Raw genomic sequence first — 26,717 nt, 5'->3', positions numbered from 1 at the left:
TGCTCCAACACCGCGACCCAGCCCCTCAGTTTGGCATCCGTAGTCAGTAAGACCCGGTTGGGGATCCAGAAGGGACGGCCCCTGTTGAACTGCTGGTCATGTAGCCACCAGGTCAGCAATAAATGAACCTCCGGAGTCAAGGAGGTCATGTGAGACCTGATCCGATGAGGTAGGCCACCCCACTTGAAAAGGATTAACCTCTGTCGAAAGCAGACACCATGAGGCCTAGTACTTGCATCGCCGAGTGTATCGACACTCTTGGGCGAGAGAGGAAGTATCTTATACTGTCCTGAAGCTTCAGGACCTTCTTTGGAGACAGAAACAGCCTTTGACTGTGTGTGTCCAGTAGTGCCCCCAGGTGCACCATGCTTCGAGCAGGGACCAGCGAGGACATCTTCCAGTTGATGAGCCATCTGTGGGCTTGTAGGAAGTTTACAGTCAGTTGCAGATGACTGAGGAGGACATCGTGGGAGTTTGCCAGGATAAGCAAGTTGTCCAGATATGGCAGGACCATTACTCACTTTGGCGACGGAGATGAGCCGTCATCACGGCCATAACCTTGGTGAAGATCCAAGGGGCCGTGGCCAGTCCGAACAGCAGAGCCTGGAAATGATAGTGAAGGCTACCAATAGCAAACCGCAGATATTGCTGATGCAATATGGCAATAGGTATATGCAGGTAAGCACCTTGTATATCCAGGGATACCATATAATGTCCGGGTTCCATGGGCAGTACAATTGAGCGCAGTGTTTCCATACAGAACGTGGATAATCTCACAAACTTGTTCAGTGATTTGAGGATGAGTATAGGCCGGAAAGACCCATTGGTTTTGGTACTAGAAACAGGGTCGAGCAGTATCCTCTGTCTCTTTGGGATAGAGGTACCGGCACCACCACTCCTGTATCCAGGAGGAAACTCACAACTATTTGTAGAGCTTGCGCCTGTAACAGATCCGAAGGGATAACAGTTGTGAAGAACTGGCGAGAGTGACGTCTCTTGAAAGAGACTGCGTACCCGAGAGAGACAATTTCTCGCACCCATGCGTCTGAAGTGGTCTTTAACCAGACCTGGGTGAATTGCAGAAGTCGGCCTCCCATCTGGGATCCCCCAGGTAGAGGCTTGTCCCATCATGCAGCAGGCTTGTCATGTTTAGAAACAGGCTGACGGGATGCCCAGGATTGTTTAGCCTTGGGTTTTGTGTTTTGGAAGCACGAGGTAGTCTCGGGTATGCCTGACCTTTTGCTTTCCCTTGAGGCCTACAGGAGTGAAAAGTGGTACCTTTTGCCTTCTGTGCAGAAGGAGTAGTGTTAGGGAGAACGGCAGTCTTAGCAGCCGCCAAGTCAGCCACAGTTCTATTGAGGTCGTCCCCAAACAGGATGTCTCCTTTAAAAGGGAGTACCTCCAAGGTCTTTCTGGAGTCCAGATCCACCTTCCATAACCTCAACCACAGAATACGGCAAGCCAGGGTGGACGTAGTCGATGCCTTGGCCACCAACACACCTGCCTCAGCGGACGCCTCCTGAATGTAATAGGTGGCGGTGGTCATGTGAGACAGGTACTGTCTGGCCATGTCAGATATATCCTGAGGCACCTCCTCCTCTATTGCCTGAACCTATGCTTAAATTCCTTTTTGCAGCCCAAGAGGCTGCTATAGCGGGTCTATGTACAGCACCTGTAAGGGAGTAAATAGTCTTCAGGCATCCTTCCACACGCTTATCTGTCGGTTCCTTCAGTGAGGTGACAGTGGTGACAGGCAGAGTAGATGACACCACTAGACGGGTGACATGGGAATCCACCAGTGGTGAATTTTCCCACTTGTTACACAACTCTGTAGGAAGAGGATAGCAAGCTACCATCCTTTCAGACGGAGAATTTAATTCCTGGAAAAGACCAGGGTTCTTGTCGTATGACCACTAGATGGTCAGAAGTAATAACGTTTTAGTTACCCTCTGACGTTCAAACCTATCAGGTTTCTTAGACACTGTAGTGGAATCCTCGTCATCAGTGATTTGTAGGATCTGCTTAATAGCAACCACTAAGTTAGGGACATCAACCTGAGAAGTGGATTCCTCATCAGAAGCAGCTGTGTCAGTGTGTGACGGGACAGTATACTCCCCATCCTCATCAGAAGAATCTTCTGAGAGATTAGTGGATTGTGAGGAGGAAGTAGACCGCTTAGATTACCCTGTGATGCGAGAGTGATATGGGGCAGTTTTATGTCTAACCAAGGAGTGACTGCATTGCTGCAACCGGGTAGACAAATTATCCGCCCAAGGCGGATTTACCATAGGGACAATATGTGGCTGTAATTGCACAGGAGGTCCCATAGGGGGCGTAAGGCGTGTCACAAGTGTATTGAGCATAGTTAAGAACACCGCCCAAGAAGGCTCCTGATTGGTTACAGGAGCCGCGGACTCACCGGGAGATGTATGGCACAAAGTACATAGACCATCATACAAAACTTCACCCATAGGCAAATCCTTGGCGCATGCGCTGCAGGATGCAGGAGCGTCCTCAGATTTCCCACCCTTTGTGTTAGACATTATGGGCGGGATTCAATTCTTTTCACCCCTTTCCACACCTGTTCTGCTTCTGCCCTCAGGGACGTTGTATCATTATTTCAGCTCGCTACCCCCGGAGTAGTGAGGCACCCAACCCGTTACACAGTAAACTTGATTACTACGGGTGCAATATGCGCGATAACGGAGATCATTTTAGAAAGGAAATTGGGCGTGATGTATCATTTGAATCTCACCCTATTAGTGAATGCAACCGCAGAGCGTATTAGTACGCTACAGCCAGACAGAGTACAATACCTGCGAATAAATTCCCTAGTACGTGACCGCGTACACAGTACACAAACACCAGCGAATAAGTCCAGTATCATGCGACTGAGCCAGCAGTACACAACACCAGCGAATAAATCCGGTATTAGGTGACAGAGTACAAAGTAGACTGCACTTTAATCGGTAAATACTGTGAAGCACTATATATGGACCCTGACGCACCTAGTCCCTTAGGGTACAGAATACAGCGATAGATATAGCTGGGATACACTGAAAGTGAAGTCCACACAGGATATACAGGCACACAGTCACAGTGACAATGCAGATAATAAGAATTTACTTACCGATAATTCTATTTCTCGGAGTCCGTAGTGGATGCTGGGGTTCCTGAAAGGACCATGGGGAATAGCGGCTCCGCAGGAGACAGGGCACAAAAAGTAAAGCTTTACGATCAGGTGGTGTGTACTGGCTCCTCCCCCTATGACCCTCCTCCAAGCCTCAGTTAGGTACTGTGCCCGGACGAGCGTACACAATAAGGAAGGATTTATGAATCCCGGGTAAGACTCATACCAGCCACACCAATCACACCGTACAACCTGTGATCTAAACCCAGTTAACAGTATGATAACAGCGGAGCCTCTGAAAAGATGGCTCACAACAATAATAACCCGATTTTTGTAACTATGTACAAGTAATGCAGATAATCCGCACTTGGGATGGGCGCCCAGCATCCACTACGGACTCCGAGAAATAGAATTATCGGTAAGTAAATTCTTATTTTCTCTATCGTCCTAGTGGATGCTGGGGTTCCTGAAAGGACCATGAGGATTATACCAAAGCTCCCAAACGGGCGGGAGAGTGCGGATGACTCTGCAGCACCGAATGAGAGAACTCCAGGTCCTCCTTAGCCAGGGTATCAAATTTGTAGAATTTTACAAACGTGTTCTCCCCCGACCACGTTATATTTTTAAAGCTCTGACAACGTCCAACAACTTGGAGTCCTCCAAGTCGCTTGTAGCCGCAGGCACTACAATAGGTTGGTTCAGATGAAATGCTGACACCACCTTAGGGAGAAAATGCGGACGAGTCCGCAGTTCTGCCCTGTCCGAATGGAAAATCAGATATGGGCTTTTGTAAGATAAAGCTGCCAGTTCTGACACTCTCCTGGCCGAAGCCAGGGCTAGTAGCATGGTCACTTTCCATGTGAGATATTTCAAATCCACAGTTTTTAGTGGTTCAAACCAATGAGATTTGAGAAAGTCCAAAACAACATTGAGATCCCACGGTGCCACTGGAGGCACCACAGGGGGCTGTATATGCAGCACTCCCTTAACAAAAGTCTGGACTTCAGGAACTGAAGCCAATTCTTTTTGGAAGAAAATCGACAGGGCCGAAATTTGAACCTTAATAGATCCCAATTTGAGACCCATAGACAATCCTGATTGCAGGAAATGTAGGAATCGACCCAGTTGAAATTCCTCCGTCGGAGCACTCCGATCCTCGCACCACGCAACATATTTTCGCCAAATGCGGTGATAATGTTGCGCGGTTACTTCCTTCCTTGCTTTAATCAAAGTAGGAATGACTTCTTCCGGCATGCCTTTTTCCTTTAGGATCCGGCGTTCAACCGCCATGCCGTCAAACGCAGCCGCGGTAAGTCTTGAAACAGACAGGGACCCTGCTGAAGCAAGTCCCTTCTCAGAGGTAGAGGCCACGGATCTTCCGTGATCATCTCTTGAAGTTCCGGGTACCAAGTCCTTCTTGGCCAATCCGGAACCACTAGTATCGTTCTTACGCCTCTTTGCCGTATAATTCTCAATACTTTTGGTATGAGAGGCAGAGGAGGAAACACATACACCGACTGGTACACCCAAGGCGTTACCAGCGCGTCCACAGCTATTGCCTGCGGATCTCTTGACCTGGCGCAATACCTGTCCAGTTTTTTGTTGAGGCGAGACGCCATCATGTCCACCATTGGTCTTTCCCAACGGGTTACCAGCATGTGGAAAACTTCTGGATGAAGTCCCCACTCTCCCGGGTGAAGGTCGTGTCTGCTGAGGAAGTCTGCTTCCCAGTTGTCCACTCCCGGGATGAACACTGCTGACAGTGCTATCACATGATTCTCTGCCCAGCGAAGAATCCTTGCAGCTTCTGCCATTGCACTCCTGCTTCTTGTGCCGCCCTGTCTGTTCACATGGGCGACTGCCGTGATGTTGTCCGACTGGATCAACACCGGTTTTCCTTGAAGCAGAGGTTCTGCCTGGCTTAGAGCATTGTAGATTGCTCTTAGTTCCAGAATGTTTATGTGAAGAGACGTTTCCAGGCTCGACCACACGCCCTGGAAGTTTCTTCCTTGTGTGACTGCTCCCCAGCCTCTCAGGCTGGCGTCCGTGGTCACCAGGATCCAATCCTGTATGCCGAATCTGCGGCCCTCCAATAGATGAGCACTCTGCAACCACCACAGAAGAGATACCCTTGTCCTTGGAGACAGGGTTATCCGCTGGTGCATCTGAAGATGCGACCCTGACCATTTGTCCAACAGATCCCTCTGGAAAATTCTTGCGTGGAATCTGCCGAATGGAATTGCTTCGTAAGAAGCCACCATTTTTCCCAGGACTCTTGTGCATTGATGTACAGACACCTTTCCTGGTTTTAGGAGGTTCCTGACAAGCTCGGATAACTCCTTGGCTTTTTCCTCCGGGAGAAAAACCTTTTTCTGAACCGTGTCCAGAATCATCCCTAGGAACAGCAGACGTGTTGTCGGAATTAACTGGGATTTTGGAATATTCAGAATCCACCCGTGCTGTTTTAGCACTTCTTGAGACAGTGCTAATCCCATCTCTAGCTGTTCTCTGGACCTTGCCCTTATTAGGAGATCGTCCAAGTATGGGATAATTTAATACGCCTTTTCTTCGAAGAAGAATCATCATCTCGGCCATTACCTTGGTAAAGACCCGAGGTGCCGTGGACAATCCGAACGGCAGCGTCTGAAACTGATAGTGACAGTTCTGTACGACGAACCTGAGGTACCCCTGGTGTGAGGGGTAAATTGGAACGTGGAGATACGCATCCTTGATGTCCAAGGATACCATAAAGTCCCCTTCTTCCAGGTTCGCTATCACTGCTCTGAGTGACTCCATCTTGAACTTCTTTATGTACAGGTTCAAGGATTTCAGATTTAGAATAGGTCTTACCGAGCCATCCGGCTTCGGTACCACAAATAGAGTGGAATAATACCCCTTTCCTTGTTGTAAAAGGGGTACCTTGACTATCACCTGCTGAGAGTACAGCTTGTGAATGGCTTCCAAGACCGTCACCCTGTCGGAGGGGGACGTTGGTAAAGCAGACTTCAGGAAACGGCGAGGTGGATCCGTCTCTAGTTCCAACCTGTACCCCTGAGATATTATCTGCAGGATCCAGGGATCTACCTGCGAGTGAGCCCACTGCGCGCTGAAATTCTTGAGACGACCCCCCACCGCCCCCGAGTCCGCTTGAGAAGCCCCAGCGTCATGCTGAGGCTTTTGTAGAAGCGGGGGAGGGCTTCTGTTCCTGGGAAGGAGCTGCCTGTTGCTGTCTCTTCCCCCTTCCTCTGCCTCGTGGCAGATATGAATATCCCTTTGCTCTCTTGTTTTTAAAGGAACGAAAGGGCTGCGGTTGAAAAGTCGGTGTCTTTTTCTGTTGGGGAGTGACTTGAGGTAAAAAGGTGGATTTCCCGGCTGTAGCCGTGGCCACCAAATCCGATAGACCGACACCAAATAACTCCTCCCCTTTATACGGCAAAACTTCCATATGCCGTTTTGAGTCCGCATCGCCTGACCACTGTCGCGTCCATAAACTTCTTCTGGCCGAAATGGACATAGCACTTACCCGTGATGCCAGTGTGCAGATATCCCTCTGTGCATCACGCATATAAAGAAATGCATCCTTTATTTGCTCTAAAGACAGTAAAACATTGTCCCTATCCAGGGTATCAATATTTTCAATCAGGGACTCTGACCAAGCTACCCCAGCACTGCACATCCAGGCTGTCGCTATAGCTGGTCGTAGTATAACACCTGTATGTGTGTATATACTTTTTTGGATATTTTCCATCCTCCTATCTGCTGGATCTTTAAGTGTGGCCGTCTCAGGAGAGGGTAACGCCACTTGTTTTGATAAGCGTGTGAGCGCCTTGTCCACCCTAGGAGGTGTTTCCCAGCGCGCCCTAACCTCTGGCGGGAAAGGGTATAAAGCCAATAACTTCTTTGAAATTAGCATTTTTTTATCGGGGGCAACCCACGCTTCATCACACACCTCATTTAATTCATCTGATTCAGGAAAAACTATAGGTAGTTTTTTCACACCCCACATGATACCCTGTTTTGTGGTACCTGTAGTATCAGCAATATGTAACGCCTCCTTCATTGCCAAAATCATATAACGTGTGGCCCTACTGGAAAATACGGTTGATTCGTCACCGTCGCCACTGGAATCAGTGCCTGTGTCTGGGTCTGTGTCGACCGACTGAGGCAAAGGGCGTTTTACAGCCCCTGACGGTGTTTGAGGCGCCTGGACAGGCACTAATTGATTGTCCGGCCGTCTCATGTCGTCAAACGACTGCTTTAGCGTGTTGACACTATCCCGTAATTCCATAAATAAAGGCATCCATTCTGGTGTCGACCCCCTAGGAGGTGACATCCCCATATTTGGCAATTGCTCCGCCTCCACACCAATATTGTCCTCATACATGTCGACACACACGTACCGACACACAGCAGACACACAGGGAATGCTCTTAACGAAGACAGGACCCCACTAGCCCTTTGGGGAGACAGAGGGAGAGTTTGCCAGCACACACCAAAAGCGCTATATATGACAGGGATAGCCTTATAATAAGTGCTCCCTGTATAGCTGCTTTAATAATATAGTTTTGCCACAATTTTGCCCCCCCTCTCTTGTTTTACCCTGTTTCTGTAGTGCAGTGCAGGGGAGAGCCTGGGAGCCTTCCTGACCAGCGGAGCTGTGTGAGGAAAATGGCGCTGTGTGCTGAGGAGATAGGCCCCGCCCCTTTTTCGGCGGGCTCGTCTCCCGCTCTTTAGTGGATTCTGGCAGGGGTTAAATATCTCCATATAGCCCCCGGAGGCTATATGTGAGGTATTTTTAGCCAAAAAAGGTTTTCATTTGCCTCCCAGGGCGCCCCCCTCCCAGCGCCCTGCACCCTCAGTGACTGCCGTGTGAAGTGTGCTGAGAGGAAAATGGCGCACAGCTGCAGTGCTGTGCGCTACCTTAAGAAGACTGAGGAGTCTTCTGCCGCCGATTCTGGACCTCTTCTCGTTTCAGCATCTGCAAGGGGGCCGGCGGCGAGGCTCCGGTGACCATCCAGGCTGTACCTGTGATCGTCCCTCTGGAGCTAATGTCCAGTAGCCAAGAAGCCAATCCATCCTGCACGCAGGTGAGTTCACTTCTTCTCCCCTAAGTCCCTCGTTGCAGTGATCCTGTTGCCAGCAGGACTCACGGTAAAATAAAAAACCTAAGCTAAACTTTTCTAAGCAGCTCTTTAGGAGAGCCACCTAGATTGCACCCTTCTCGGCCGGGCACAAAAATCTAACTGAGGCTTGGAGGAGGGTCATAGGGGGAGGAGCCAGTACACACCACCTGATCGTAAAGCTTTACTTTTTGTGCCCTGTCTCCTGCGGAGCCGCTATTCCCCATGGTCCTTTCAGGAACCCCAGCATCCACTAGGACGATAGAGAAAATTATTTTAGTAATACAATAAAATGGCACTGGACTAGTATATGTATATTATATATAACAATGCACGGTCTGAGACCGGATGTATATATCAGAACACTCTTACAATATATTCTGGCACAGGTACACTTGTTCTTAACTAACACTGTCTTAATATAGACATGTAGAATACTTAAGTTCTTGTAAAATCACAGCGCTGATGTACAGGCGGGTTTACAAAGGAGACCTTGCCCTGCAGTCCCGGAGACCAGCAGCATCTATTTTAGAAAATGATGCCCAACGTCTCAGTCAGGGAGTGAGGGAGAGTGTGAGGCTGCTTCAGGGCGGGAACACCAGCAGTAGATGGCGCCCTGGGTCAGGGAAGAAGCTACAGGTCAAGAGCCGGTTCCCCTATACTGGACTTCACCACCTGGTACTATGGAGTCTTATTAAAATGGATATTAGTATATCCAACCTGTACTTCTATGCCCTGGTTGATATTGTGGGGTCCCTGCTCGGTTACAATGTTCACGCCAGCGTCGCAGTCCGTCTCCCTAGACTGCGACAGGAACGTGATTTAGTGGCGGGTCCTGCCAGGGGAACCCTCTTACCTCCTCCCCGTAGCAGCCACGTGAACAAGGAGAGCGTCTACGACCCTGTGCCTGGAGCCAGAGCGTCTCAGCCGCAAGTATCCGGGAACAGGCCGCGGGAGTATGCAACGCCGCTTGGGAGGTGATGGAGCGGCAGCGCTGAAGTGTCACCATGAAATACAGCACCGACAGCCCAGTTTTGAAGAAATTTTCTGTCAGAAAAAGCATTTTCAGGGCTGCCCAGTGCAGCCCTCCTTTTAGTGACTGCTTCTACAGGCACCAACTCAAAACTGAGCTCACAGTGCCTGGAGGCGGGGTTATAGAGGAGGTCCCACAATGCATCTTGGGACAGCCTAAAGCTTTAGCCTGTTGGTGCCTCTCTGGATCAAGATCCACTCTACACCCAATGATTCCCTGTGGAAACCAATGTACCCTGCTGTAGAAATAAAGATACACTGCTGTAATCATATTGTCATATATACTGAAATCATTAACTGTATTTTTCTATAGACTGTTTGCAGTTCTCATTCTAATATCACCTTAATGATCAGTAACTTGTTTCAGCTGGTAGACATTATTATTGTTGTGAATTTGTAAGCTGCCATGGCACTGGACAGTGAGAAAGTGGAAAAGACATAAAAAAAAAAGGCACATATAAGGTAGACAACATAAAGACAAGCCTGAAAAAGAGAGAAAGAAGAGACCAGCTTGAGAGGGATTACGAGTGGGAAAAGGGAACAGTTAAAGAGAGTGGAGACTTCCTTGAAATATAAACTTTCCATTTTCTCCAATGTCATACTGCTGTAATTTATCGCCAACAGTCCAGTTTTCCCAATTCTTGGACAACTCTGCTGCTTTCAGTTATGTCCCACTTCCATCTTTCTCAGTAGACTTAATTCCCCCCCTAAAGTGATAGTCACCTGACCTCACTTTCTCACTTATATAACATCACTAGTATCTCCAACGGCAACCTCATCTTACCTCATGCTCCCTCCACACCCACCACATTCAAGCCCACAAACACAATGGGGGCATTCAACTGTTTAATGGGTGCCCGCGCGCTAGAGAGTGCCTGTCGGCAGCAATTCAATTACCCTGACATATGGGCACAGATGCTGCTGATGTGGACATTTCTTCATACAGCATTTCACTTACACCCCCTCCCCCGCCAAACCGTCCATTCAACTCTCATAGCCTATCATTTTGCTATCTAAGGGCTCGATTCGAGTTGAGTAGCGCCGGAAACTAGATTCCGGGGCTATTCTATACAGCGCGCTGTGACAACTGACGACTGTATTTTTTTCTTGCACCCTTGGAGGGGTGCGAGCAAAAATCCAACAAAAGTGAATACCCTATTTCTCACCTCCACACCCCTACAAATACTTAAGCTACTTATGTATGAAGGCCTATCTTAGATTCGCTCTTCATACTCCCTTCTCAATTCTCTGCAATTTTAATTCAGCCCACAACATTCCAATGGGGTCGATTCAATTCGGCAACTTATGAATAGCGCCGGGAATTAGCTCCCGACGCTATTCAATTCAACTCCAGTTAAGTCGGCGATGTCCCGTTCTCGCCGACTAAACAGGTTGAATTGTCGGGAGAACGAGCATTCTCCGACTTAACTCTCCGGCGCGAGGCTGATTCCAGACAGAATCAGCCTCGCGCCGGCCGCGAGGCAGCACTTTTGTGGGGTTTCTTCTCTCATCCCCCGGGAATGAGAGAATAATTCCCGACAATTGCGGGTAACTAGCAGCTGAATTGAATAGCGTCGGGAGCTAATTCCCGGCACTATTAATAAATTTCCGAATTGAATCGACCCCAATGAGACACTACTCACTAAACTGATAAAGTGTACTACTTTTAACGAAAGCTGAAAGGACAGTATTTATATTTATAGTCCTGGACTTCTTTGCTGCTTTTGACATTTTTGATCATCCTCTACAGCTGCACATCATTCACTTCATGGGCCATCATGAAAAACCTATTTCCTGGTACAATTAACAGCTAGTGTTCCTTCTAGGCTGTTTCAGCAGGGTGCTGCACCCTGCCCATTTTTGAAATGTGAAAAAGCACCCTGCCCTTTTTCAGTGCACCCTGCAGGACCATAAATCGCCCCCTTGTATACAGAATGCAACAGTCAGAGTGCATGTTACAATGTTGTCGTCTACTCCTTGCCCACCTCTGAAATTGGAACATAATTTCTATCCTTAGCCAACTGGATGGCAGAGGAGGCACTGTAAATAACAGCACTCTGATAAAGAGGGAAAGAACAGGGTAAGCAGTGAGCATGTACAGTATTTCCCTAGTAGAACAGACTTATTTTTTCCTATATATTTTAACCCATTGATTAACTTTTCTGTTTTATAACACGTATGGATTATAACTACTTCAGCACTGGAAAAGACATTTATAATTATCTACTCATGTATATGCTATAGCCGATCTTTCAAGAAGACTGAACATATACAGTAGGTTTCTCAGTACAGATGTTAGGTGTCTTATATGTTTGCATGGGTATATGATTTACTAAGGGCAAAATGTATGTACAAAAACTATAAACATATGCGCTATGCTTTGTGCGCAAAGCATCACATCAAAAATGTGCTCTTCAAAATAAAAATGTGCCCTCTTCAATGCTCAGCACCCTGCCCTAAAAAAATCCTAGAGTGAACACTAACAGCAATCCTTTAACTACTTAACTGACAATTTTTTTCCCTAAAAAACGTTCAGAAATTGTCTGGGTTTTTTTTATGAGTGAATTAGGTGAAGAACATTAATTTAACCCTTTCCAAAAGGATTTCAGTTAAAAAAAATTATATATATATTTTTTCAAACATTGATCGGTAACATTGCGACCATCGGAAAAATCGAGGCTTTCATTTAGAAAGCCGGGACAACTTCAAGGTACATAGGGGGGTTTTGGGGGGGGGGGGGGGGGTTAATTTACACTTCCCCAGCGGCTGCTATTGTCTGCAGCCACTGGAGGAGGAGGGGGGGTCCTGCCATGCTGGTCGATCAGCAGTGATCGGCAGCATGGCAATCAGTTGGGGAGAGTGCAGGGAGGCAGAGAGGCCTTTCGGTACCTCTGACAGCAGCAGCAGAGGGAAGTTTCCCTTCCCTGCCACTGCTAACACTGTTCATCTGACTGGTCTCATCCTGTGCGACCAGGTCAGATAAAGCAATTGCATGCATGGTCGAATCTGATGCGACCATGCCAGGCAAGTGGTTAAGGTGTGTAACTCTAGTGTGCACTACTGTCCACTGAAGCCATCTGTTTGGATCCCACATGACTATTTGTTTATTTCTTCTGCTATTCAAACTATACACTTCTTCTCTGGGGGAACTAATGTGGCCTAAGTACCACATGTACACAATTGTCTTCTCTGCTATCTCCACAATCTGTCCCATGACAGAACTTATCTTTCCTCAAACCACCCTTAATAACACTAAAATATTCTCAATATTCCATTGTCACTTGACTCCGTCATGTGCTTCGACCCTCACATACAGTCGCTCTCCCAGTCCGGTCATCTTCTACAAAATACATACTTTTAACGTACATATTTAGTCTACTTATTTTATGTATGTCATGTTTTCATCACTGTCCAGAGCTGCGGAATACTGTGGTGCTTTTACAAACCAACAGGTCTATTCATAAAGCTGTGAAAAAGAGTAATGAACCGACTGGCAACCAATCAGCTGCTACGTATAATTTTATAGAATGCACTTGATAAATGTTACCTATAATGCTGATTGGTTGCCATGGGCAACTTCTCCACTCTTTTCACTGCTTCATGAATAGTCCCCCAACAACAACAACATTAAAAATAATCAGTGTTTTGGGTTGCACGTTGTGTAAGAAATGTACCATAGAACTGAATGTCACGTGAGAACACTACTGAACATCAGAGAGAAGATTAGCAACTGTTACAAAATGTTCATGAGTGCTGGGTCATTTCTGCAGTGTTCAATAGAGTCTACTGCATACTATATGCAATCGTTCTGTATCCTGCATCTACCCGGTCATCACACGATCACCGTGATCCAGCTAACACCATGAAAAGAACACTAAATCAGCACTAACACCTTGTCAAATGTGAAAGAGCCCCCCCCCCCCCCCCCAGCTGTTTGTCTCAGGTCTCTGCAAAATCCATAATACAAAATCAGCCAATTCAATTTTGTCGCCAAGCTTAAGTGCCAATCACAATGACAATGTAGTAATGGATCACCTGCTGCGCTGTCCTCAAGTAAAATCTTATTTTCTCTAACGTCCGAGTGGATGCTGGGGACTCCGTAAGGACCATGGGGATTATACCAAAGCTCCCATACGGGCGGGAGAGTGCGGATGACTCTGCAGCACCGAATGAGCAAACAACAAGGTCCTCCTCAGCCAGGGTATCAAACTTGTAGAACTTTGCAAAAGTGTTTGAACCTGACCAAGTAGCCGCTCGGCAAAGCTGTAATGCCGAGACCCCTCGGGCAGCCGCCCAAGAAGAGCCCACCTTCCTTGTGGAGTGGGCTTTTACTGATTTTGGAAGCGGCAATCCAGCCGCAGAATGAGCCTGCTGAATCGTGTTACAGATCCAGCGAGCAATAGTTTGCTTTGAAGCAGGAGCACCCAGCTTGTTGGATGCATACAGGATAAACAGCGACTCAGTTTTCCTGACTCTAGCCGTTCTGGCTACATAAACCTTCAAAGCCCTGACTACATCAGTAACTTGGAATCCTCCAAGTCACGAGTAGCCACAGGCACCACAATAGGTTGGTTCATATGAAAAGATGACACAACATTTGGCAGAAATTGCGTACGAGTCCGCAATTCTGCCCTGTCCATATGGAAAACCAAATAGGGGCTTTTATGCGACAAAGCCGCCAATTCTGACACACGCCTAGCCGAAGCCAAGGCTAATAGCATGACCACCGTCCACGTGAGATATTTTAACTCCACGGTTTTAAGTGGCTCAAACCAGTGTGATTTCTGGAAACTCAACACCACGTAAAGATCCCAAGGTGCCACTAGAGGCACAAACGGGGGCTGAATATGCAGCCCTCCCTTTACAGACGTCTGAACTTTAGTTAGAGAAGCTAGATCTTTTTGAAAGAAAATGGATATGGCCGAAATCTGGACCTTAATGGACCCCAATTTTAGGCCCAAATTCACTCCCGACTGTAGGAAGTGAAGGAAACGGCCAAGCTGGAATTCCTCCGTAGGGGCATTCCTGGCCTCACACCAAGCAACATATTTTCGCCGTATACGGTGATAATGTTTAGCCGTCACGTCCTTCCTAGCCTTTATTAGCGTAGGAATAACCTCATCCGGAATCCCTTTTTCTACTAGGATCCAGCGTTCAACCGCCATGCCGTCAAACGCAGCCGCGGTAAGTCTTCGAACAGACAAGGTCCCTGCTGCAACAGATCCTGCCTTAGAGGCAGAGGCCATGGGTCCTCTGTGAGCATTTCTTGCAGCTCTGGATACCAAGTCCTTCTTGGCCAATCCGGAACAATGAGTATTGTTCTCACTCCTCTTTTTCTTATGATTCTCAGCACCTTGGGTATGAGAGGAAGAGGAGGAAACACATAAACAGACTGGAACATCCACGGTGTCACCAGTGCGTCTACAGCTATCGCCTGAGGGTCTCTTGACCTGGCGCAATACCTCTGTAGCTTTTTGTTGAGTCGGGATGCCATCATATCCACCTGTGGCAGTTCCCACCGACCTACAATCTGCGCAAAGACTTCTTGATGAAGTCCCCACTCTTCCGGGTGGAGGTCGTGCCTGCTGAGGAAGTCTGCTTCCCAGTTGTCCACTCCCGGAATGAACACTGTTGACAGTGCTCGTACGTGATTCTCCGCCCATCTAAGAATTCTGGTGGCTTCCGCCATCGCCACCCTGCTCCTTGTGCCGCCTTGGCGGTTTACATGAGCCACTGCGGTGATGTTGTCTGATTGAATCAGCACCAATTGGTTGCGAAGCAGTGTCTCCGCTTGACTTAGGGCGTTGTATATGGCCCTTAGTTCCAGGATATTGATGTAAAGGCAAGTCTCCTGACTTGACCACAGCCCTTGGAAACTTCTTCCCTGAGTGACTGCCCCCCACCCTCGGAAGCTTGCATCCGTGGTCACCAGGACCCAGTCCTGAATGCCGAACCTGCGGCCCTCGAGAAGGTGAGTACTCTGCAGCCACCACAGAAAAGACACCCTGGCCCTGGGGGATAGGGTGATCAGCCGATGCATCTGTAGATGCGATCCGGACCACTTGTCCAACAGATCCCATTGAAAAGGTCCTCGCATGGAACCAGCCGAAGGGAATGGCTTCGTATGACGCCACCATCTTTCCCAGGACTCTCGTGAAGTGATGCACCGACACCTGTTTTGGTTTTAAGAGGTCACTGACCAGTGTCATGAGTTCCTGAACCTTCTCCGTCGGGAGAAAAACCTTCTGGTCTGCGTCCAGAATCATGCCCAGGAAGGGCAGACGCGTCGTAGGAATCGGCTGCGACTTTGGAATATTCAGAATCCAGCCGTGCTGTTGTAACACTTCCCGAGAGCGTGCTACACTAATCAGCAACTGCTCTCTGGACCTTGCCTTTATGAGAAGATCGTCCAAGTATGGGATAATTGTGACTCCTTGCTTTCGCAGGAGCACCATCATTACTGCCATTACCTTGGTAAATACTCTCGGTGCCGTGGACAGACCAAACGGCAACGTCTGGAATTGGTAATGACAATCCTGTACCACAAATCTGAGGTACTCCTGATGAGGTGGATAAACGGGTACATGAAGGTAAGCATCGATTATGTCCAGAGACACCATAAAATCCCCCTCCCTTGCGATGACCGCTCTGAGCGATTCCATCTTGAACTTGAACTTTTCAAGTATATGTTCAGGGATTTTAATTCAATATGGGTCTGACTGAACCATCTGGTTTCGGGACTACAACATGGTCGAATAATAACCCCCTCTTTGTTGAAGGAGGGGAACCTTGACCACCACCTGTTGAAGATACAATTTGTGAATTGCAGTTAACCTTGTTTCCCTCTCGGGGGGGGGAAGCCGGCAGGGCCGGCAGTGAGGAGGCATCTTCTCAAAGTCCAGCTTGTATCCCTGAGACACAATATCTATTGCCCAGGGATCTAACAGGGAGTGAACCCACTTGTGGCTGAGCTTACGAAAGCGTGCCCCCACCGGGCCTAGCTCCGCCTGTGGAGCCCCAGCGACCTGCGGTGGATTTTCGTAGAGGCCGGGGAGGACTTCTGTTCCTGGTAACTAGCTGTGTTGTGCAGCTGGTTTCCTCTGCCCCCGCCACTGGCAAGAAAGGACGCACCTCGGACTTTCTTGTTTCTTTGTTCGAAAGGCTGCATTTGATAATGACGTGTTTTCCTAGGCTGTGCAGGAATACAAGGCAAAATATCAGAATTACCAGCTATAGCTGTAGAGACCAGGTCCGAGAACCTTTCTCCACACAATCCTCAGCCTTCCATATGCCACTTAAGTTGGCATCATCTGTCCATTGCATATTCTACAGGATACGTCAAGCAGAAATCGACATAGCTTTGCCTCTGGGACCCAGTATACTCATGTCTTTGGGCATGTTTTATGATATATATCTCTTAAGACAGCATCTTTAATATATATATATATATATATATATATATATATATATATATATATATATATATATATATATATATATATACACATATACACACACACACACACACACACACTTATACATACATACTAGGGTCTCAATTTCTGCTGATAAGGTACCTGTCCACGCCGCCACATCGCTATAAACCCATGCCAACACAATCGCCGGTCTGAATAGTGTACCAAAATGTGCACGCTATCTGCAGGATCCCTGAGAATAGCTAGGGCTACCTTTTGGGCAAACGTGACACCCTAGGGGAAGATTCCCATCACATCCTGGCCCTAGTGGGGAAAGGATACTGCCTGAGAATTCTTTGTGGGAAGCTGCAGTCTCTTGTCTGGAGATTACCGTTCTTTTTCCTCATGAGAGGAGGGAAATTTACCTCCGCTTTCTTCCCCTTAAAATGTGTACCCTTGTGTCAGGGACAGATGAGTCATCAGTGATATGCAAATCATCTTTATTACAATAATCATATATTGAATACTTTTCTGCCATTTTGGCTGTAACTTTGCATTATCGTAGTCGACACTGGAGTCAAACTCCGTGTCGATATCACTGTCTATTATTTTGGATAGTGAGCATTGTGAGACTCTGAAGGTCTCTGCGCCATAGGGACAGACATGGGTAGATTTCCTGTCTGTTCTCTAATCTTTTGTGCAATAAATTCACCTTGGCACTTACACATATCCAAACAGGTGTCGGCGTTGTCGACTGAGACACCCTCTCACACACATATTAGCTCCATCTCCTCCTTAGGGGAGCCTTTTACCTCAGACATGTCAACACACACGTACCGACACACCACACACACAGGGGATGCTCTATTTGAAGACAGTTCCCCCACAAGGCCCTTTGGAGAGACAGAGAGAGAGTATGCCAGCACACACCCCAGCGCTATATGACCCAGGAATCACACAGTAACGTAGTGTTAACCCAGTAGCTGCTGTATATATTGTTTTTACGCCAAATTTATGTGCCCCCCCTCTCTTTTCACCCTCTTCTATCGAGCTTCTGCAGGGGAGAGCCTGGGGAGCTTCCTCTCAGCGTAGCTGTGGAGAGAAAATGGCGCTGGTGAGTGCTGAGGAAGAAGCCCCGCCCCGTCAGCGGCGGGCTTCTGTCCCGCGATTATGTGTAAAATAATGGCGGGGGCTCATACATATATACAGTGCCCAACTGTATATATGCCCACTTTGCCAAGAGGTCTCTAATTGCTGCCCAGGGCGCCCCCCCCCCCCCCCCTGCACCCTACAGTGACCGGAGTGTGTGGGTGTAATGTGGGAGCAATGGCGCACAGCTGCAGTGCTGTGCGCTACCTCATATGAAGACTGGAGTCTTCTGCCGCCGCTTTTGACGTCTTCTTGCTTCACACGCCGGCTTCTGGCTCTGCGAGGGGGACGGCGGCGCGGCTCCGGGATCGGACGACCAAGGGTGCGTTCCTGTGTTCGATCCCTCTGGAGCTAATGGTGCCCAGTAGCCTAAGAAGCATGACCTATCCGCAGTTAGTAGGTCTGCTTCTCTCCCCTCAGTCCCACGTAGCAGAGAGCCTGTTGCCAGCAGATCTCTCTGAAAATAAAAAATCATAACAAAATACTTTTCTTATTAGCAAGCTCAGGAGAGCTCACTAAAGTGCACCCAGCTCGTCCGGGCACAGATTCTAACTGAGGTCTGGAGGAGGGACATAGAGGGAGGAGCCAGTGCACACCGGTATTCCTAATTCTTTCTTAAAGTGCCCTGTCTCCTGCGGAGCCCGTCTATTCCCCATGGTCCTTACGGAGTCCCCAGCATCCACTAGGACGTTAGAGAAAAACAACAATGTTTATATGTCATCCTTACGGTGTGTACACACAGTGAGATTTTTTTCCTTTCGATTTTGATTATATAGTCAAAATCGCAAGAAAAGTTAGTGCAAATCGCAAGGTGTTATGCCACTTGCGATCCCGATTTGATCCTGATGCGCGGTCCCACCAGGTCAGTATCGCACGAAAAGACAGACTGTGCAGGCAAGTCAATCCTTCCTAGATCGGTGTACTATCTAGTTCATCTCACATTTTAATTACATCTCACATAAGCCAAAATCGTAAGCACACATAGGGGTCAATTCAATTCGGCAACTTATGAATAGCGCCGGGAATTAGCTCCCGACGCTATTCAATTCAGCTGCTAGTTACCCGCAATTGTCGGGAATTCTTCTCTCATCCCCTGGGATGAGAGAAGAAACCCTACAAAAGTGCTGCCTCACGGCCGGCGCGAGGCTGATTCTGTCGGGAATCAGCCTCGCGCCGGGGAGTTAAGTCGGAGAAAGCCCGTTCTCCCGACAATTTAACCTGTTTAGTCGGCGAGAACGGGACATCGCCGACTTAACTGGAGCTGAATTGAATAGCGTCGGGAGCTAATTCCCGGCGCTATTCATAAGTTGCCGAATTGAATTGACCCCATAGTCCATATCTCAAGAAAAGTTAGTTAAAAACCAATGGTGCTGGGCTCCGAGGAGTACAGGGAAAATCGCAAGTGAAAATCGGGCATAGCAAGGATCTCACCGTGTGTACACACCATTAGTTTCTTCAGTGCGTTGCGGGACAATATTTGCTTCTGTTTGTCAACATATTTTATAAATGGCAGCCACAAGCACTGGATTTGTCTATTACTTTGACTAAAAATATTTTAAAGTGGTCCGGAACCACCAATCCAAGGCACCCCTGCTAGTGTCCTGATGCACCCCAGGGAGCCTAGGCACACAGTTTACGAACCACTGGCTTACAGTAAACATTTTAGCTAGCATTTGGGGACAACATTTCACAATACACTGGCAATACTACTCAACAGACATTTTGCATCTGAGATAAATTTCCATGTTATTTTATGCATATAATCCAACCATCAGAAATTTGATGTCATAAGTAAGTGCTTGCCAAAACACGCCTCTGCCTGCTCTGTGGGATATGCATCCTGCTCAAACATCTCATCCTCTATGTTATTAGAATTCTCCTCCTCATCTTCCTCATTCTCCTCTATGTGTTGGTCCTAGGGCAGAACCCTCCTCTTAGCAATGGATGCCACGTTGCTTGCTGGCTTCTGTCCCACTATATCACAAAAACTTATGTAGCTGAATAGAAAAATGTCAAGTACACTCCATTGGTTGAGCGCCACAAAATCATTTTACCTCCGCTTTACAATAAGTAAGGCCTAATGAATTACATGAAAGCTCTGCATAAAGGCCAGGCTTTCAGTTAATTGAAGGGAACATTTTCTGAAGTTAAGCAAAGCTAATAGGCCCTACACACATGCCGATTTTTTTAAAGATATGAACGATCTCGTTCATAAATGAACGAGAACTCGTTCATATCTTTCAGTGTGGAGGCTCCAGCGATGAACGATGCGCGGCCCCGCGCTCGTTCATCGCTGGTCCCCCGTCGGCTGTGCATGCAGGCCAATATGGACGATCTCGTCCATATTTGCCTGCACGTCTATGGAGCCGGGTGACGGGGGGAGTGAAGAAGCTTCACTCCCCCCGTCACTGCCCCCCCGCCGCCGGGTCACCCGTATCGGCCGTCGGGCACCTCGGCGGCACATCGCCATATGTGTAGGGCCCATAAGAGAAGGCTTATTTACTGCCTCCCAAATAAGGAAACTGCTTACGGATGTAACACTAAATTGAGTCTGCTGCGTGGTCCTCCTCCTAGGCTTGTGTGCATGGATTTTTAGGGAACAGAAGAAAAAACAACTACGTGTCCATCATTAATGAACTATTAGACAACTACAAGAATACGGGTTGTAAAATGTCATTTAAATTTCATTTTTTACATTCCAGTCTAGACTTTTTCCTTAATGACCTGGGCAGTGTAAGTGATAAACAGGGGGAATGTTTTCACCAAGACATTAATGGAGCATGGCTACCAAGGATATTGGGGCCATACAATGAAGACCAATGAGACACTGCTTTAAGGCATTAGAATGATGACTCTATCCATTTGTACAAAGTGACTTTAGATTGTATCTTTAATTAACAAATACTTTATGACTAATTTGGATTGTCAAGAGTTTCTGTATATTTTAAGTGTTTCTCTAGTTTAAATTGTATTGTATAAATGAATATAGGATAATATTTCTTTTCCATAGAGCTTGATTGAAACATTTACTCTTCTTACTTTTTCAGAAATAGTTATTACCGCTTTTGTTATTGGTGTGTAGCTAATAAATGTGAGGTGATAGACAAAATCTGATTTTTCCACTGAATTCAGCATCCCAGACTTAAGGTGCATACACACGGTGAGATTCGGGCTAACCGCGATTCTCACTATGTGACAGGGGCTAGGTCGGCATCGCAAGCACATAATGACTGTGCTTGCGATACTGACTATGTGCGATTTTGGCTAAGTGTCAATTTTGACTATGTTTTATACTAGGATGGCTAACCTTGACACTCCAGCTAACAAGAAAATAATCGAGTATAAGCGCTCAGTGTAGTTCCATACAAATGATATACTTAATGTCCATATAAGACTGTAGGAGGAGTTCAACTTCACAGATGGGTCCTGCTGCTGTAATATGGATCCAAATGGAAACTTCTACTCCACGAATTGACTCAGGATAATATACAATGAAAACAGAAATAAAACATCATGGTGCAGTATGTCCTTATATAATAAAAGGTGATGTCATTTCTGGTAACAATGAATCCACTGTGAGATAAATGGCGTACCCCACTCACAAAAAATATGGTATATCTCCGCACATAAAGGTATCTTTATCTCTATCACACAAAAGAGCCGTGACGCTAAATGCGTACCATTACTCACTCAAGAATGGGCGCTGATCCTCATATAACGGTTTCTTTTCACGCTGCTCCACAAATGAATATACTGGTGGTGATGAATTAAAATAAAAACACTTTATTTAAAATACATACAGGGGACCCCACATACAGCTCAGGGGTGGAAAGTGTGACAACTGGTGGGCCGTCGGCCGAAAACGGCAACTGCCAGCTAGATGAAAAGACACAATTCCAGCCTCAAGAGGAGAGATGTGTATGAATCCTCCTGTCTGATCTATCCCAACGAGTTTCTCCCCTTTTAGTGGGGCTTTTTCAAGGAACAGGAGTGCTCAATATCTGAGCCTATTTAAGTAAAAACCACAGGAAACGTTATCAATAGGTTTAATTGATTCAAATTAGAAACAGACGGGTTACCTAGGTAACGCGTCTCCACGTGTACCCAGAACCCCGTGCGGTTAAATTAGACTGTGCTGGCGTGTGTATTCACGGAAGAGCACTTCCGCCCAACCTGAGAATCTCCATGGTAACGTCCTCCGACGTATCTACGGATTTCCGCCCGCACCCAGCGTGCGAGGGCAGGAACCCGTACTGACGGACTTCCGCCCTCAGTACCCTATGCTAACGGACTTCCGCCCTCAACTCGATCTCTAATGACCTAGCTGGAAACCGTGTTACTATAGTAACGGGCCCACAATGAACGAGCATGATATAACAAATAATTCCCTGGGTAATACTGCATAAATCTCTATATAACCCAGTGTTTAAATTTAACCTCTAGGCTCAGATATTGAGCACTCCTGTTCCTTGAAAAAGCCCCACTAAAAGGGGAGAAACGCGTTGGAATAGATCAGACAGGAGGATTCATATACATCTCTCCTCTTGAGGCTGGAATTGTGTCTTTTCATCTAGCTGGCAGTTGCCGTTTTTGGCCGACGGCCCACCAGTTGTCACACTTTCCACCCCTGAGCTGTATGTGGGGTCCCCTGTATGTATTTTAAATAAAGTGTTTTTATTTTAATTCATCACCACCAGTATATTCATTTGTGGAGCAGCGTGAAAAGAAACCGTTATATGAGGATCAGCGCCCATTCTTGAGTGAGTAATGGTACGCATTTATCGTCACGGCTCTTTTGTGTGATAGAGATAAAGATACCTTTATGTGCGGAGATATACCATATTTTTTGTGAGTGAGGTACGCCATTTATCTCACAGTGGATTCATTGTTACCAGAAATGACATCACCTTTTATTATATAAGGACATACTGCACCATGATGTTTTATTTCTGTTTTCATTGTATATTATCCTGAGTCAATTCGTGGAGTAGAAGTTTCCATTTGGATCCATATTACAGCAGCAGGACCCATCTGTGAAGTTGAACTCCTCCCACAGTCTTATATGGACATTAAGTATATCATTTGTATGGAACTACACTGAGCGCTTATACTCGATTATTTTTTTGTTAATTTGTTCTTTTATGAGGGTGAAGTGGCCCTCACATTTATCGTGTAGCTGCAAAAGTGTTTTGCGTCTTTCTGATCATTTTCTGTTTGACACTCCAGCTGTTGTTGAACTACACATCCCAGCATCAGTTTTAGCATGGCCAAATAGCAAAACTGATGCAGGGCATGCTGGGATGTGTGGTTCAACAACAGCTGGAGTGTCAAGGTTAGCCATCAGGGTAGTAGGTAATCAAAATTGACTTGCCTGCAGTGTCTATCTAGGCTTGCGATGCCGACCGCGCATCGGCATCGAATCGGGATCGCAAGGTGACTTTCACCTTGCGATCAGAACTAACTTTTCTTACAATTTTGACTATATAGTCAAAATATTAAGGAAATATCTCACTGTGTGTACACACCATTAGGCGAAGACACATATCCACAGGACAGATGTAGAGGAGATTTAAAAACTTGTAGTTTAATTAATGGGTTAGTGATAAAGGGAAAGACATAGGATGTTTTATGTGCAATTTAGGCCCAGTTGTCCAAATTACAGAAATTAGTTTTCTTTTTGTTTGCAGAGATACCTCAAGTACAGACAACTGCATAATGAACAGATATCTGTATATAAACAGACTACAGAAGCAAACAAAACCTACCGTACGATCATAAAGATCAGCATGCACGTTCAATTGCTTCTGGAAAACTGATATCTTTGTAACAAAATATCTAACAAAAACTGTCCAATAATTGTAAAAGTAAAAACCAAAGAAAAGCTACCCACATGCAATACTGGTCGACCTAATGACTGTCGACCATAACATGGTCGACCATTCATACCGGAACCCCAAGTGGTATCCGTTAACATGGTCGACAGTCATTAGGTCGACCACTATTGGTCGACATTGACATGGTCGACACATGAAATGTTGACACATGAAAAGGTCGACATGAGTTTTTTAACATTTTTCTTTTGGGGAACTTTTCCATACTTTACGATCCACATGGACTACGATTGGAACGGTAAAGTGTGCCGAGCGAAGCGGTAGCGGAGCTAAGGCACCATGCCCGAAGCATGGCGAGCGAAGCGAGCCATGCGAGGGGACGCGGTGCACTAATTGGGGTTCCCAGTCACTTTACGCAAAAAACGACACCAAAAAAAGTTAAAAAATGTATGTCGACCTTTTCATATGTCGACCTTTCATGTGTCGACCATGTGTCCATGTCGACCATGTCAATGTCGACAAATACTGGTCGACCTAATGACTGTCGACCATAACATGGACGACCATTCATACCGGAACCGTGCCAAGTATAGGCCTGTCTGTGACCTCACGGGAAGATCTAGGAAAGCTTCAGTGTCTAGAGACCATCAGCTGCACAGCTCTGCATTATGTTATGCTTGCCATGCAGGGACATAGAAAAATCATACAAATCACCAGACAACAAACGTGTATACAGTAGACAACATGTCTGCTCTTGCATGAACCCACAAAATACAGTCTATGTATGTGGTCACCTTCTCAGGGCTCAAAACAATCGGTGTGCTGAAAAAAAGGTCTGACAGCACAAGTAGCCCTCTGGTGCGCCTAGTGACAGCTCAGATGCTCGGTCACACCACGCCAAGGTGTCACTTGGGGCAGCTACTCTGACCACTGCTACAGAATGAGCGCCGGCCTGTGCAGAAAGCGCTGTGTACACAGGGACAGCACCACTGCCTGCTGCCCCACAGCCGAGGGCACACTCACCGCAGCAGCACCAGGGAACACAGCGGTGCGCACCCAGCACACACACATACACTCAGCGCTGTCACCTTATAGTAGACGTCGAACTGGATGTTCTCGGGCAGGCTGCGGATGTCCCTACGGGCACGGCTGTAGTTATCCACCACTGCGGAGATGGCCGTGTTGTACAGGGTCTCCGGAATCCACTCCAGCTCCACCGCCGCCATGTTCTCCGGGCCCCCAGTGCAGCGCTTGCTGGGCTCACGGCTCTCCGGCTATAGGCAGGGGCCCGGGAGACTCCGCAAAAACAACCACCCCCAGGAACTGGCGATTATAACGTCCCGCCTGTGTCCCCCCCCCCCTCCTACCAGGGCACGCTGCTACACCACGCCGATGCCAGCGCTATCGCCCCCGGGCACTGTCGCACGGCAGTACCGCTGTTTTCAATCTTGTTACATTCGGGCATCAAACACTCTATTTTGCCCTCATCACATAACGTCAGGGGCCACGGCGGTGACGTAATCGCGTACAGCGAAATGGGCGAAGGTGGGCGTGCTCAGGCGTGACAGGGGGCGGGGCCACTGGCTACCAGTAGCGCGTAATATGTGTCAGTACCAATCATACCGGTAGTAGTACTGTACTTTACGTCAGTCAGCAGTACAGTGGTAGTGGCTAGTGTTTACCCGGCTGTGAGTGGCCGAGGCTGGGTGTAATGTACTGAGTTGACCTGGCCGGCTGCGCTGTGTGTTATAGACGCCACTTACGCTGTTATGAAAAGTCCTCCTAAGTTTTATGTGATAGGCAAAGCATGAGCTGCATCACGCTTTAATATTGGGATGAAGCGGGAACCTCACATCAGAAACAATTGGTGCAATTAGTACCCTTTCTGACGCTTCCTGGGTTGGGGTAGGGAAATTGCACTGGGGATATTTGAGGACCTTTCTCCAACTTGGTTCTAGAATCTACCATTTGGGAATTGCAGCTTAGCTGTACGGTGCAAAGGCTCATTTCTCTGACGTCCTAAGTGGATGCTGGGACTCCGTAAGGACCATGGGGAATAGCGGCTCCGCAGGAGACTGGGCACAACTAAAGAAAGCTTTTAGACTACCTGGTGTGCACTGGCTCCTCCCACTATGACCCTCCTCCAGACCTCAGTTAGAATCTTGTGCCCGGCTGAGCTGGATGCACACTAGGGGCTCTCCTGAGCTCCTAGAAAGAAAGTATATTTCTCTAACGTCCTAGTGGATGCTGGGGACTCCGTCAGGACCATGGGGAATAGCGGCTCCGCAGGAGACAGGGCACAAAAGCAAGCTTTTAGGATCACATGGTGTGTACTGGCTCCTCCCCCTATGACCCTCCTCCAAGCCTCAGTTAGGTTTTTGTGCCCGTCCGAGAAGGGTGCAATCTAGGTGGCTCTCTTAAAGAGTTGCTTAGAAAAAGTTTTTAGGTTCTTTATTTTCAGTGAGTCCTGCTGGCAACAGGCTCACTGCATCGAGGGACTTAGGGGAGAGAATTTCAACTCACCTGCGTGCAGGATGGATTGGATTCTTAGGCTACTGGACACCATTAGCTTCAGAGGGAGTCGGAACACAGGTCTCGCCCTGGGGTTCGTCCCGGAGCCGCGCCGCCGACCCCCTTGCAGATGCTGAAGATTGAAGAGGTCCGGAACCAGGCGGCAGAAGACTTTTCAGTCTTCCTCAGGTAGCGCACAGCACTGCAGCTGTGCGCCATTGTCTGTCAGCACACTTCCCACAGCGATCACGGAGGGTGCAGGGCGCGGGGGGGGGCGCCCTGGCAGCAATGTAGAATACCTGTATGGCGAAAAATACATCACATATAGCCCTTGAGGCTATATGGATGTATTTAACCCCTGCCAGACTTCACAATCTCCGGAGAAGAAGCCCGCCGAAAAGGGGGCGGGGCCTATTCTCCTCAGCACACAGCGCCATTTTCCCTCACAGAAAGGCTGAGGGGAAGGCTCCCAGGCTCTCCCCTGCACTGCACTACAGAAACAGGGTTAAAACAGAGAGGGGGGGCACTG

At 47.6% G+C, this 26,717-nt stretch overlaps 1 protein-coding gene across 1 annotated transcript in view; it reads right to left on the bottom strand.

The window, feature by feature from the left end:
- APPBP2 (amyloid beta precursor protein binding protein 2) overlaps positions 1–25,196 on the bottom strand; it is a 205,289-nt gene extending 180,093 nt beyond the window's left edge. The window contains exon 1 of the mRNA XM_063954013.1: positions 24,766–25,196. Within this exon, the coding sequence (XP_063810083.1) occupies positions 24,766–24,903 (138 nt within the window). The 5' untranslated portion in view covers positions 24,904–25,196. The remainder of the gene's footprint in view (positions 1–24,765) is intronic.
- Positions 25,197–26,717: the final 1,521 nt, after the last annotated feature.

The sequence above is a fragment of the Pseudophryne corroboree genome, chromosome 2 (genome assembly GCF_028390025.1).
Source record: "Pseudophryne corroboree isolate aPseCor3 chromosome 2, aPseCor3.hap2, whole genome shotgun sequence".
Lineage (NCBI taxonomy): Eukaryota > Metazoa > Chordata > Amphibia > Anura > Myobatrachidae > Pseudophryne > Pseudophryne corroboree.
Note: the sequence above shows the minus strand (reverse complement) of the source record. Positions and strands in the feature narration are given on the sequence as shown.